General features: G+C 40.8%; 1 protein-coding gene across 1 annotated transcript; it reads right to left on the minus strand.

Annotated features, from left to right (window-relative positions):
* Nucleotides 1-320: 320 nt before the first annotated feature.
* psap (prosaposin) lies at nt 321-8,568 on the minus strand. The gene is made up of 14 exons (XM_085800774.1): nt 8,458-8,568; nt 5,211-5,344; nt 5,009-5,083; nt 4,797-4,922; nt 3,949-4,146; nt 3,717-3,860; nt 3,578-3,634; nt 2,481-2,654; nt 2,296-2,388; nt 2,004-2,187; nt 1,687-1,850; nt 1,528-1,608; nt 1,274-1,381; nt 321-1,075 (listed from the first exon to the last, which is right to left on the minus strand). The coding sequence occupies exons 1-14, from the start codon at nt 8,489-8,491 to the stop codon at nt 1,040-1,042; spliced, it is 1,608 nt and encodes a 535-aa protein (XP_085656900.1). The 5' UTR covers nt 8,492-8,568; the 3' UTR covers nt 321-1,039.
* Nucleotides 8,569-14,347: the final 5,779 nt, after the last annotated feature.

Consider the following 14,347-nt stretch of genomic DNA (forward strand, 5'->3'; position numbering starts at 1 on the left):
TCGTATTTTTGGCTAGAAATATGGTCCAGATTGTAAAAATTGGCTATTCCCCTTTAATGTAGACATACTGCAGTCTAAAATTAGGAAATGGTCACTAACAGTTTATAAAACACCAAATTCTCTTGTTTTCAAAACTTAGACACATTGGCCACAGAGTTCTTCTTCAGATTATCTGGTTGCTGAGGCTGCACAACCTTCAGTCTCAAGGTTTGCAGAATGTGCTACTTTGTAATAAACAAGGTGTCAGCTTTTTCGTGAAAACCTTGATAAGAACACACTTGATTCTGCTTTCGGCAAAGAGGAGGGGGGAAATGAACAGATTGGATTGGGATCATTTTAATTGTTAAAAATGTACAGATCAACTGACAGTTGGCTCAGGGGTTGAAGCAGACAATTGAATTCAGGATGCTTTGTATGTTAGAAACAGTGATTTACAAAGAGTAGGAAGAGTGCAAACAATGGGAGGTTCACTCTCAGGCCGATTAGCTCCTGATCAGCTCCTTAAAACAAAAAACATGTTCTTTCTACAAAATAGGTTTGTTTGAAGGATCTGCTAAAATCAATGCCAGTCATTCTGAACACTCTGAGCTGTATCTCCTATCAGGACAGCAGCCATCTCAAGCTGTCAGCATTATACCACATCTGAAACTGAATTTGTGTCTTTCTCTCACTCGTACGTACACACACAAACATACACACACACATCTAGCAGTTTTTTGGGGGAAACAACTTACGCAAATCTGTGAAGCTTTGTGACTTCTGCTCAGTAAAGCAAAGACAGGCTGAGCTGCAGGCCATACATATAATCACTCTTTCCGTGCCCCCCCCACCCCAGAAAAAAAAACAAAAAAAAAAGTTTAGTCCCTTTCCACCATGACGTTGTTGAAAATATCAAAGTTAATTTAAACATAAATCGCAGTCATTTAAGTCTACTAAAAAAAAAAAAGGAAACAGAACAACAATTAAAAGTGGAAAGCAGCACTATGTGGTTTTTCTTTTAATTCCCTACAGGTCAGTTTGTGCTGGTCTTCCTCATCTTCTATACCCACACATGGCGTTTGCAGTGATCCACAGCCTAAAAGACAGAAAAACAAACAGGATGATGCAAAATTTTCAGTACATGATCTATTGGGACAGCATTACACACTGCAGTTTAGAAATTACGATTTTCATGGGAGATTCCTCTTTAAGTACAGTTCATGTCCCAAAAAGAGGCTGAAGAGTCTCGCTGTTGAGACACAGTTTGGCATCAAAATAGAACTGAAACACTTACATTGCACCGAGTTGCTGTCTCCATGTTCTTGCACCAGAATGCAGGTCCCCAGCTGCACTGCTCTGTTCCCAGCAGCCTGCGCACAGCTTCAGGACAGGCTCCCACTTTCTGTTACACACACACACACACACACACAGTTCAAATACTAAACAGGGCAGTAGGTGCAAGCCAAATATCCCATTTACTATCTTCTAATGAATTATGGCAAAAAGACATTATCTGCAAAAGTGATAAAAAAGAAATGTGTTCTTTACCATGCAGACAAAGTCTGGGTCCAACATCTGGAGCAGCAGCTGGATAAGCATTGGCTCATACTGCTGAATCATCTGGTCACACTGTGGTGGCACACAGGGATTAATGTAAGGCTGTCACGAGTAAAAAGTTACACAAGCTAAGCAGATGGGATGACTCACCTCAGTCTGCAGAGAGTCCGGCAGGAAGCTGCACACTTTCCTCACAGCCTCCTCAATCTGAGCCTCGGTGGCGTTCTTCTCCAGAATGCCGTCGATGTAAGTGACGGCCATCTTGCACACATCACAGTAGCCACCGGCCTTGAAGCGAGCCTGATCGAGCGCAGCTGAGAAGAATTTAAAAAACAGATATTAGTGTTGTTACCAATATGTGGGAAATGTGCTTTTGAGGCAGATTAGGACCTGACAGAACATCACACCTTCTGTCAGCAGAGCTAATATTTACACCGAGCCTGTGCATTAAAGAGTTGAGGACTTACGGACAAATGCGCGGCTGGCGTCGTTGCAGAGAGCCAGAACTGTGCAGACGGTCTTGGGGTCGGCCTGCTGCACCAGCAGCTCAATGATGGCCTGGCCGTAGGTCTCCACCAGGTCCTTGCACTGAGCCGACAGACTGGAGGGCAGGAAAGTGCAAACTTTCTCCACAGCTTCAATCACCTCCTCCTGAGACAGAGACCGATGAGTCAGCTTGACACCAAGTCATGACACTAAGTTTTATAGATGTTTTTTTTTCTTGAACATGGTATATACATCAAGTAGCACATATCCCACCTCTGTTTTCTCATCCTCCAACATAGTCTCCAGCTGCTTCATCACAAACTCACAGATGGCACATGTCGGGGAGTCACGAACACGCACCATTGGCTGGAATGCAAAGAGGAAGTCCATCACAAAATGTTAATCTTGTAAGAGCATCGCATGCTCCTGAATAAACAGTCACTGCCACCATGACTTACCTTAGCAGCCTCCACCTTGGTGGCAGGGAAAAGCTTGAGGGCAGGCACAGTCTTGGGAGCCGGCTCGGCCTTTGCAGCAGGTACGGTCTTGGCGGCCTGCAGCTTCAGCATGGGAACGGACTTCTTCATAGCGGCGGTGCAGAAGCCGGCCATGACACAGATTTGCTTGGGTTGCTGAAGACAAGACACATTTACTTTAGGATGCAACACTAAATGTGGACAACACACCTGCCACACTGCATGCAGTTAGCATAAACCATGTGTTTCTAATCAGCATCCCATTCCACAGCATGACCACCCATGCATGTTTCTGTTACCACCCTTTGAAACAGACAGCCCGCTACAGTTTACTTTTACCAGTACCAAACACAGAACACACACACACACATTTAGATCTTCAGCTCTGAACCTGGTGTTTAAAAATACAACAACAGCCATGTAGAGAACAATAGAGATCCAAGCTCACATCACAACATCCAAACACATGTTCAATATGCCAGAGCTGTACGCTCAATTGATGTGCCCCTTTGCAGCAGTGTCTCAAAAGGCTCTTGAGTGTCAAGTCATTAACCAAAACAAGCAGAGTGTTCGGGTTAATTGAAGTGGTTTCACTCGTAATTAGATCACAATTTCACATGCGTCTCTACAGTGTCAAGTGAGAAGCTCTAGTGAAGTAGACAGCACAAAAAAAAGCAGGAACTAAGGGTTAGAAGGCTACGGCGCTGAACACAGAGAGACCTACCTGTTCCTGGGTAGCAGCACACAAAACCCAAAGCAGAAGAAAACAGAGCAAGACAACATGAATGGAGGAAAGTAAAAAGGAGAAACACAGACAAAACAAGACAACAGAAATTAAGAAAATAAAAGAAAGTAAGTGATTTGAGGATATGAATAAATTCAGTCAGCATGCCACAGGGGGCTGATCGTTGGTGTAGCACCACCAGAACATACTAATCATCATAGTCCTTAGCTTTGATGACCAGTTCAATAGGATCATCACTGAATATTAGAACATAATGGCAATTCATGTCATAATGTAGCTTATGCTTGCAAAACACAAAAACACAAAAATCAAGCGTAAAAGTAACAAGACTCACCATGGACATGAGCTGCTGCACTACGAGGGTACCATACTGGCCTACATACTGCTTGCACTGTAAAGAAGAGAAAGAAATACTTAATACTCGGCTTTTTTCAGAATGAAAAATATGTACGATACATATCAATATGTCTCACCATTTCAGACAAGCCTGGTCCCAGCAGGTCACACTGATTCTCAATATTGGCAATGAGAGAATCGATAAAGGAAGAGTTAGCTTTGGCTTCGGCCTGAGCGTCGGTCAGGAACTTGATGCAGTCCTGGCACACCTCATCACCTTCCTACAGGGACGGTAAGATTCAGAGCAAAATGAAGACGACGCCCAACAACAGAAGGAGAATCCAGTACGGTGCATGTTAAACAGGGTACCTGCTTGGGAGCCTCCTGCTTGGGATTCTGAGGATAGAGGAGCTGGGGCACGTTCAGGAGGAAGGGAGCCACTTTCTGGGAGAGGTCAATCTGTGGGATTTCGTTGGACACGAGCTGCTCCTTGGTCTCAGCCTGAGCCAGCGCAAACTGCTGAGACGTACACAGACCCATGGCGCCACACACGACACCGGGATCCTCCTGAAATTTCAAAAACACAACTTAAAGTTAATTCAATTACGAGCACATTTTGCTTTATAGTGAGCTGCCTAATTAAAAAAAACTGCAAACCTGCACAATGAATTTAATTCAAAGAGACTCAATCTGCACCTGATAGCTAGAATAGTCATGTTGTGTTTGTATTTGATTTGTGAAGAACTGCCCCCTCTGTTCTCACAGTAGCTATAGCAGGTGAGAGTTGAAACAAAGAAGCCAACACCAAATGCTCTCCCAGTCACGAGGTCAGTGTTACACAATGACTAGTCTGTTCCCATTTAGACACGGACTCACTTCCTCATCAATGGCCCTTATTTAGCTTCCTGCACTTTGCTCACAGCCACGTCTGTGTGTCCTCTTTTTTTTGACCCAAAGTGGCAGACAGATTATTTACGAGTCTTAGATTAAGCTAAACAATAGACTGACAGGAGAGGTAAACAAAGATCTTGTTCAAGCTTATTTGAGTTTAATTTGCCTAAGAAAACATCCAGTGTGACTAAATGCAGTTCTTGATTATCTGGTAATGGGGGAAAATTGAAAAGGAGTCATCTGTGGTGGGCATAGACTAATGTTATTTCAGCTAGTTGGACCTTTCGCTGCTCTCTCTGTGTTTAAAAAGACTAAACAGTGCTCACCAGTTCTCCTGTGATGATTCCCATGAGGATGGGGTAGTATTCATCCACCATCTCCTTGCACTCTGCTGTCAAACTCTGATCGGGGATGAGCTGGCAGGCCTTCTCCAGGTATCCAAGAACCTCACCCTGTCACAGAAGATACAAGTCTTTTAAATACAGTAGTTAACTTGTTTTCTTATCGCTCAGGGATTAATTTTTTTCCTCCATCTTACCTCAGTGGCGTTGTCCTTCAGTATCTGCTCCACCACCATCAACACCTCTTTACATAAATCACATGGCACTGTTTTCTGAAACCACAGAATGAAATGTGTCAAATAAAAATGCATTCGTCTCATACGTCTGTACATAGCGTACCAGAATAAACAACAGGAAGGTATATGAATAGCACTCGTCACTTTCATATAATAGTCTCACCATCTGGGGCTTGTTCCACACGTTCTGCTGGCAGTGAGTCACAGCTCCACACAGAGATGCTGTCTTTACATTCTTGCACCAGTAGGGGGGGCCACGGGCACACTGCTCAGTGCCCAGCAGTGGGGTCGCTACAGCTGCAAAGGAAGCAACAGTCACATTTTGATTGTGGGAAATCAGGAAGCAAACAAAAGTAACAGCCTTATTCCTGAACATAATACTCCCACTTGAAGTGGAAAAAGACACTTGTAGAAAAGTGTCAAATTTCCTGATTGAATATCAAATTCATATCAAAATAACAACATTTTTTTTTACACTTTTAGACTACATTAGGCATTTCAAGTTATCCTGATGATCATAAATGATCATGAATGTGGAGCAAGCAACATCCTATCTGATCACATGTCTGGTCAGTTAAAAAGGTTGACAGTTTGTTTGTTTTACCTAATCTTGTGTCAATCTGCCTGCTAGAAGAAATGGGGAAATCCAAAGCTCAAACTTCCTCAAAATATATTACAAGAGGAAGATGATGATGAATTTGTGTTTGATACAAAGACACAATATCAGATATCTAAATTGAATATCATACTTTGGAGGCTAAAGTGTCTGATCAACATGAACTACTTAAATTTAGCACCAAGGAACCCAACTGTGTTGAAATCGACTCAACCTAGCAGGGGTCAAATGGGATTTTTTCAGAACAGCCATTTCCAGTTCAGGCATGACTTTGACATTTGAGCAAAGTGCTCAGTCACCCGTTATTTAAAGACAGATTCAATCATCCGCTACGTCATTTTGGTCCAGGTTCCCTAAACCAATCAAATGCGACCAAGACCTGTTGTTGAGCAGACAGAAATCAGTGTGCTTGCTCTGTGAAACTGGAGCTCCTTAAAACACTGAGCACTGTGGGTAAACAACCTGCTTAAGTGTTTTATAACTGCTATCAAGGAAAAACACACCAAAACATTCTACTTCAAATTGCTAAGTCGCATTAGTATACCCCTGTAAACCTGACACCAACACCCAGTCAGACTGAGTGCACCAGACCAAGGAGACACACTTTAAGGGGATTTCATTACAGTGCATTATGCATAACCACAATTTACATGTCATTAGTGGTTATGCATATACAAAAATATCATATTTGGAGTCGATGCAAAATCTTTACTGAAGTGAAAGACGTGACATGGGAAAGTACCAGAGTACTCAGTTCCCAGTTTCCTGTTTTCTCTTCTACTTTCTAAACCATGCTTGGGCCACAAAAACAGGAATCTATCTGTACCAGAGAGACAACATTTTGGAAATATGGTTAAAATGTCTGACAAAACAATGCTGTGAGGATAAAACCGGATCGGCACCAGTGCTGTGAGAGAGTGCCCTTAGGTAATAATGTGAGGCTGCACTGACAAAACCTTCAATCACCCTCCACTGTGAAGCCTCTCTCCCTCAGCACTCATACCAGTGGATTTACAGTAGTTATAGGAAGCGCATTCCCACCCACCACCGCATGAGTCACATGAGCAGTCAAAGAAACAGACTGTTCCCTTGCAGATCGTTTGTACCAATGAGGAAGACATGTTGTTTGGATTCTGCTTTTACACACTACAGTAAACCATTTACAGTTGACAAGCTGTGGAAAAATGAATGTGCTACATTTCTGTGGACTTCAAATCTTCGCTGACAGCAGACAAACAGGCCACAGGTCAAGAGTCTAAGTTTTACAGCAAGGTAAAATATTAATAAAAAAAGAAAAAGAAGAACTAACTGTACACGAATCAATACCACGTGATGTGACACCAGAAAGTGATCCGTGAAACGTTTCAGCAAAACAGCCTATACATCGATATCACACAACAACCAGAGATGGTAAAAGTATGCATAACCCTTGTGGAACAACACGATTAAGCCCTAAAGCTCATGACATGCACCAACGAGGAATGTCTGAAGCAAACACATGCAAGAACGTGGAAGCACAAACACAGCATTAAATACAATCACTTTTTTGGAACCACAAAACAAACTGAAGATAACTACTGCACACAAAGTGCTAGTGTCCTGACTCCTGACTTGAAACAACCAATATTTTTCAGTGAGGCTGTGGTAAGAGGGGATTCTGCTTTGATAAGGGAAGTAAACACATGACATTCATCTGAGATCCATATTCCAAGTGCCACAAAACCAGACCAAACAGCCTTGGAAGTTTATGCATAGCATTGCAGCCATAACCCTTGTCACTGACCCAGTTTTTCCACCGTATAAAGATATGGTGTCAGGGCTTTTTACAGAGGTGCTAAAGAAGATTTTATGCAAGCACAACAACAGAAAGATACTAAAGAGGAACAAAAACTGAGAACAAAACTTGGTAAGATACTGACATTTTACTAAAAACCTGAAATGAAAGTTTCTAGTTGGGTGGCTCTAGTTCAACTTCCTCGACCAACCAGGGTGAAACAAAGGACCACAAGCGGTCCATTATCGGTTGGTACTGTGTGGTGTTGTTTTGGTTTGGTTTCCCTTTCATGAATCCCATAAAATGTCTTTGCACTTTTACACTGCATAATTATTCACCTGTAACGTTATTATGATTTGCATTTAGAGTTTGTATTTTTCAATTGCTCAATAAATTTTAAAAAAGAAACGAAAAAATATCTGTTAATGGTTGATAGCAGGTGGGGCACCGGTCGGCCCCGGACTGAAACTCTGCTTCGATGAGAAAACATTAACCGATACTAACATACAACATCACAAAAACACCACCAGAGTGACAGTCAGCTGGCTGCTATGATAACTATTTTCAGTATGATGCCTCCTGCATGTTTACAACACAAATAGTGACCTAGGGCTAACGCTGTGTTGGTGTTTATCAACCCGGTCAACTGACCTGAGGCTAATGCTACGTTAGCCTACAGTTAGCCGAGCCGCTGCTAACGGACGCGAGCGGGCCAAAACAACGCGTTTACACCTCAGAGACAAAACGACCTACATTCACTAAACACGACTTCTTTGCACATTTAACACATGAACACAATTCATTTGCTTAGAAGGGACATAATGTATGCTTTTTTAAAAAGTCGCACTAGTGCGAGTTGAAGTTAACATTAGCTAATTTCCTACTGTTTACCAAAGCTAACGCTGCTGCATTCGTTTCCGCCTTTTGATGTTGAAACGCACTTAGTTACACAACCAGAGCTTCAAAATGTGAACCGACTGAAGACTGGACAGCCTTCATTTCTTTAAAGAGTGTGTTTACCTGATGACACGAAAAGCAGAGTTAAAAGCAGCATGACTGCGCTGTTTTCCTGCTCCGGCTCGTCTGTTTGTGTTGGTCTGAAGTACACGGTGGAGGGTAGAGCACTGCAATGCAGACGGAGGGGCTTGTTGATGCCTTTATGATGTCTCACTGTCAGCTGACTTCTGAGCAGCGCTTCACAAGACATGTGACTCAGCCTGGCCCTGCTGTGTCTGATGTGATCATTCAGTATCGAACAGCAAGAGTCTTGTTTGTTTCATATAAAATGTGTTTCTGAAAACTATTGCACAGGTGGATTTAGTTTGTTCAGCGTTTGTAAAAAAAAAAAAAATAATAAAAATAAAAAAGCCCACATGTCGACGCTGTTTTGACAGTCTAAAGTTTAAACAGAAAATCAGACCACATTTAAACCACATAAAAAAAAAACAGAATTCATCCATCTCTCAAACTGAACAACAAAAAATAATGATTTTATTTCTTTGTCATCAAACCTGTAGCCTATCAGACATTGAGACAACAAACTCAGACACGGTGAGAACCTATAGAGCCTCAGTAGGTAGCCTAATAAGAAAGATTTGAAATGTGTTTTATTTAGGCTAGTGTTGTTGTTTTGTTTTTTTTAAAGTTCATTCCTCTGTTTACAGTTTTTCTCGATTGCTAAGACACATTTCTTGAAAGCTGCTCTCGTTTTCTCTAAACTGTGAACACAAACCCCAATTTTCAAGCTACATTCACAAAACCTCAGACTCTTCTTGCAAAACCAAACTTTCACCTCAAAACACTTCAATCTGTGCTCAGAACTGTTGTCAAATCGTGCCCCGAGTCAATCAAAATTACAGTTTTTCTCAATTGCTAAAAAACTAAACCTTATTGTCTGAACCAAATTCTTAGTTGCCTGAACCCACTGATTGAATCAGTCACTGTTATGGCAAAACCATCAGCACTTTTCACCTGTTTAGACACAACCTGCCAACATTATGTTCATTATGATGCACCTGTGTTGCATAATGCTGAGCACAGGTGGCAAAAGTCAAACACAACTAAAGCACAGGTTTCACCGGTTGAACACAACAACTCAAAATTGATCACACTTGTGTCTTTTGTGAGGGCACACATAGCCTAAGCCAGTTCAGGATAAAGTCCTGTGGTCTGATCCAGTACAGAGAAATGATGCGGCTAAGTTATGTACTTCTCATTTGTATATTTTTGTATTTTATTTTTACGTAGGCTTACTGCATACAAATGCTAAATGCACAAGATTTCTATTTGTTTTTGTACTGTACAAGTGCTATGTGTAAAATGCACAGGATTTCTGTTTTTTTTTTGTACTTTTTTTTGTTTTTACTATGTACAAGTGCTAAATCACAGGTTTTTTGTTTTGTAAGAGGAGAAGATGAGAGACAACGGGGTGAAGGAAGAGAGGATGAGGGAGGGAGGGATGAACTGGGAAGAAAAAAGAAGAAGGAAGGAAAAGGGGATGAAGGACATGGGGAGGGAGGGAAGGAGGAGGGTGAAAGAAAGGGAAGGAGAGAAGTGATAAATGCAGGTTTTTTGTTTTGCAACATGCATTTAGCCTACAGTGAACAAGAAACATTTATTTCTACAGCTTCATGTGCTGAGCGTTGTGTTTTCTATTTTTCTATGTAGTGTTTAGTGACTGCTCAGTAGTGTTTTTAATTTTGATTGACTCGGGGCACGATTTGACAACATAGTTCAGTTTTGGGCACAGATTGAACTGTTTTGAGGTGAAAGTGATTAGATCCAAATTTTGAGTTAGGTTAGGCTACAAATGTGCAGGCTGTTGTTGTTGGGCCTGTATTTAATATACGCATCAATGGTTTTATACAAATGAAGTTCCAGATAAAGTGAAGTGAAGTTGTTCCGTGGTCTGAAGTTTTTGTTTTACAGCATAAACTAGATACCTATGTTTATATTTCTAGTTCCCCTCATTCATTTTCAAAATATGCAGGCTTTAGCCTTCAGGCATTATCGGAATTTTGTTTTCAAGTCTGTGGTAAGTTACATGATGGTGATACTGTACCCAAAACAGATAATAGAATAGGTACATAGAATAATTCTTGCAGTGAAAGCTCTTTCTAATTTAATTGCAGGCTATCGACATGCATTGATACATGCCTATAGCTGTTTAAGATTACACTATAACTCCACAGTCCACAATACTCAAGATCCTATGCAAACTCCTGCAAATGTGTCAAAAACTGTTCAGAAATACACAGCGAGATGACTGTATGTATGGGTTAAGCATGGCCAAGCATAGTCAGGTGGACTTAGTACAACATGCCACTTCAATGAGCAAATCACATTTAACAAGCATGAAATTGTCCCTAAAAAAACACAGTAAACTTGATCTTGAAATCACACAGAGCTGTGTAATTCAATCAGGTGAGGACAGCACACTCACGGCTTGGTAGCTCAGATGTCTTAACACCTAGTCAATCTGATCAAAGCTAACACTAAGTAATTATGTATTCAAGAAGTGAATGGATTCAAAAAGTGATGTCACTAACATAATTCAGAACGCACAATGGGCTATATAAATGATCTCCGAGACATGAATGCAAATGAGAACTGAAAATGCTGTCACATTGCTCAAGATCATGTGAAACAGAATGAGTAAAGTAGAGAAAAACCTGCAACTAAGAAAGAAAAAGAGTTGCTTATAACAGCCAATTTGGGCCAACAACCTATGGAAAAGGTTAAAGGTTACCACATCACCTATAATGAGCTGTGAAAACTTGTATAACAAAGTGAAAACCATTACACAGGGATCAATTACAGCACAGTCAGCAGAGCATGTTCTCTATAAACAGAAGGAAAGGACACTGAGTGCATGAACACATTGCTTGACTGATAGGCTACAGGATATTTGAGGACATTACCAATATTGTCAATATAATCAACAAGAATTTGATCATTGATCCCCCTCCCCTCACTGTTACCCTCTTAATCCATGACTAAATCTTGTTCCTCAGTATTAAATCTTGTTCCACTATGTACTGGTACAAATTGTGCTGGTACACCATTTTAACAGTAGCCTACACCATTTTGCAAAATTCAGAAGAAGCTCCCGCACACTGTCTCACTCTCAGTTGTTTCATTAAAGCAACGTTTCAGTCAGGAATATGACCTTCATCAGGCATATGGAAAACATTTCAAATATGATTCATATTCTCGGTGGGACTGACCAATCAGGGGACTGGGGGGCTCAACTTGTGTTGGGGGGGGCGACAACATTCAATTAACGCATAGACACATCATAAAGTATAACATGATATGAGTAAGAAAGTTTTTAAAAAATATATTTTTATTAAAGCATTCTTAAAGAGAACCATAGTCTCAAGACACAAAGATTAGCAATATATAAATAGGGGCAGCTATGCCAATTGTTAAAAGGTTCTATTTGTTAGTTTTTTTTTTATCAACAGATCTATGGGCTATGATATCAAAATAAATAGCCAGCATCTATATACAACAAAAGGAGGGAGGGATATCCAGAGCAGAACAGTACACCATTAAAACAAACGATTACACTGTCAATTTCTGCATTTAGTGGAACTATTGCTTCAGCAAAAGGTTTTTAAATAGCCTAATTCGCATGCAAGAGTTTGTACTTTGTAAAAAAAAAAAGAAAAAAAGGGTCAGCAGCAGCACCATTTCTTTCCATGACTTTTATCTAATTCAACTTCCTCTATCAACAGTTCACCCTTCAGAAAAACTAGCTCTTGAAGGCAACGCAGCCGTTGTTAATGTCATGTAACACCCGTCCTCCTCCTACTTTGACAAGTGAGATTGTCCACTGTGAAAAAGGGAAGTTGCTCAATTAAAATGTCATGAGACACCCACTTTACAATGATCCACCAGGTTTACAAAGAGTCATTAAATTATTCTGCTTGAATAAGCAAGTGTGGTGCCTGTGGTTCCTACTGATGTTCTCCTCCACTGCGCCCTCAGGTGGAGGAGGATTGCTACAACATCGTAAGGGAGGAGAGCCAAAAAGGAAAGGAATCTCCCTGACTGAGAGAAATGTCATAAGTTTGAGGAAATATGGATATTCATTTTACTCAATTTCTTCACAACAATTTATCTTCATGATGGAATCTGTCTACATCTTTGATCACCCTGGGATCCTGCCCTCCATGCTAATAATTCACATTCATGGTTCTCCCAAATTCCCATTTAAAACAGAGCACAAAGACAGACCAACCAGCACTATTGTAACCAAAGTTCTGTGATGTTTTTACAGCACCTCCACCTGGAAAAGAGGAGCATAACCATCAATCACAGGCAGTGCACTTTGCTTCATACTGTATTTGTCAGTAACATAGTTGCTTAGAGCCATATCACCCTGAACACACCCGATTTCGTCCGATCATGGAAGCTTACCACGGTCAGGCCTGGTTAGTACTTGGATGTGAGACCACCTGGGAATACCAGGTGCTGTAAGCTTTTTTTTCTTTCCTTTGCACACAGCAGAGGGAGCTAATGCACTTGCTGCATTATCCACCTAATGTGCTCTTTACATCCCTGAAGACTCCATACATCACAAAGTCAAATACCTTTATGACTTTATAATATTAATGAAACAAAACCACAAGAAAATAGAACATAGGGGAAAAGAAAGAGAAGGAGCGAACCATGCTGTAGCTACACATTGATTAATTAATAACATCACCACCATGGGCTTGATGGCGATGATCATCAAGTTAATAGTTTAAGAGCGGTTCTGGTTGGGAAACCAGTGTGCAAGAAGAAGCAGTATCACTGTTGCAGTTTGTTTGTCCTGTCTGTCATTGCAGACCCAGCTCAGTTCTCAAAAAGACTGCAAGTTTTCAAAGTGCATGTGTCACATGAAGAATGTTTTAAGAGGAGCTGTCTGACCCCCTGACCCCAAATATCTTCCCATGGTTATGTACTTTGGTTGTCTGCTTAGCTGGATAATATAGAGACTGTGTCCTGCACCTGCAGTCTTCAGATCAGATTAACAAACACACATAGACAAAGTGAATGTTTGACTGATAAACTGCAGTACATATTACAGTGTCACCATGGTAACCCAGTAGAGCGCCCTAAAACAGGAGGATCATTCCTGAATGTGTTCTTTCTGGATTAACCCTGAGGGAGTGTATACCATAGACACATATATCATCACCTACACCATATTCCCATCTGTTTGCTTTAGAGCTCACCTGTTCAGGTAAGTCCATCAGTAACAGTTACTGTAGCTATGTTCAGTGTCTTTCTTCCTCTGTCACAGTGGCAGAAATGAACAGTAGGCTAACACGTTATTTTGTGTGTCTAGGTCTAAAATCAACTTATTGATTATTTCAAAATTTATTTGTTTGTTTTTTTATGTGTTTGTGAGACAATGTGGCCATGACAATAAGGGAGGTGACTTGTAATGATTATCTTCAGTTTCATCGACCAAGCAGAAGCACTCCAAAGCAGCAGAACAGCACTGAAGACATCATCAACCAGTGCAATGATGTTATTCAGTCAAAATCAAGTTATTATGTAATGTCTAGTCTTTTTTTGGTTTTAGATGTGGTGTCTTTATCTGTTAAAACTGAGACGGGATTTACAAAGAGGAGGGAGAGTAGAACAAGTTAATTTCATTTTCACATTTGATTTCCTCACAAACGGTGGTTGTGTTATTCAGTCACAATAATCTTATTGTGGGATGTTAATGCCAGAAATGTAGTTTTCTTTTTAGATTATTCGATTTATTATAAGTGCTTTAGTGCATGTTCTCTGACTACAGCCAACTTCCAATGCTTTAAGAGGCCGTCCATTGACAGAAGATGTACAGTAGTGTTGATCTTGTATGACGCCACAAACAAGGAATTTGTTTCATATAGCTACAGTTTGAAAT

The sequence above is a fragment of the Trachurus japonicus genome, chromosome 15, assembly GCF_045865225.1.
Source record: "Trachurus japonicus isolate A0001 chromosome 15, Traja_1.0".
NCBI classification, from domain to species: domain Eukaryota; kingdom Metazoa; phylum Chordata; class Actinopteri; order Carangiformes; family Carangidae; genus Trachurus; species Trachurus japonicus.

What these genes read in the sequence shown, in the direction of transcription:
- psap (XM_085800774.1), bottom strand. Translation starts at nt 8,491, where the DNA reads ATGCTGCTTTTAACTCTGCTTTTCGTGTCATCAG. An exon ending in TGTGGAACAAGCCCCAGATG is followed by an intron (nt 5,084 to 5,210) that starts GTGAGACTATTA and finishes CTGTGGTTTCAG; the next exon opens with AAAACAGTGCCATGTGATTT. An exon ending in GACCAGGCTTGTCTGAAATG is followed by an intron (nt 3,635 to 3,716) that starts GTGAGACATATT and finishes TCTTCTTTACAG; the next exon opens with TGCAAGCAGTATGTAGGCCA.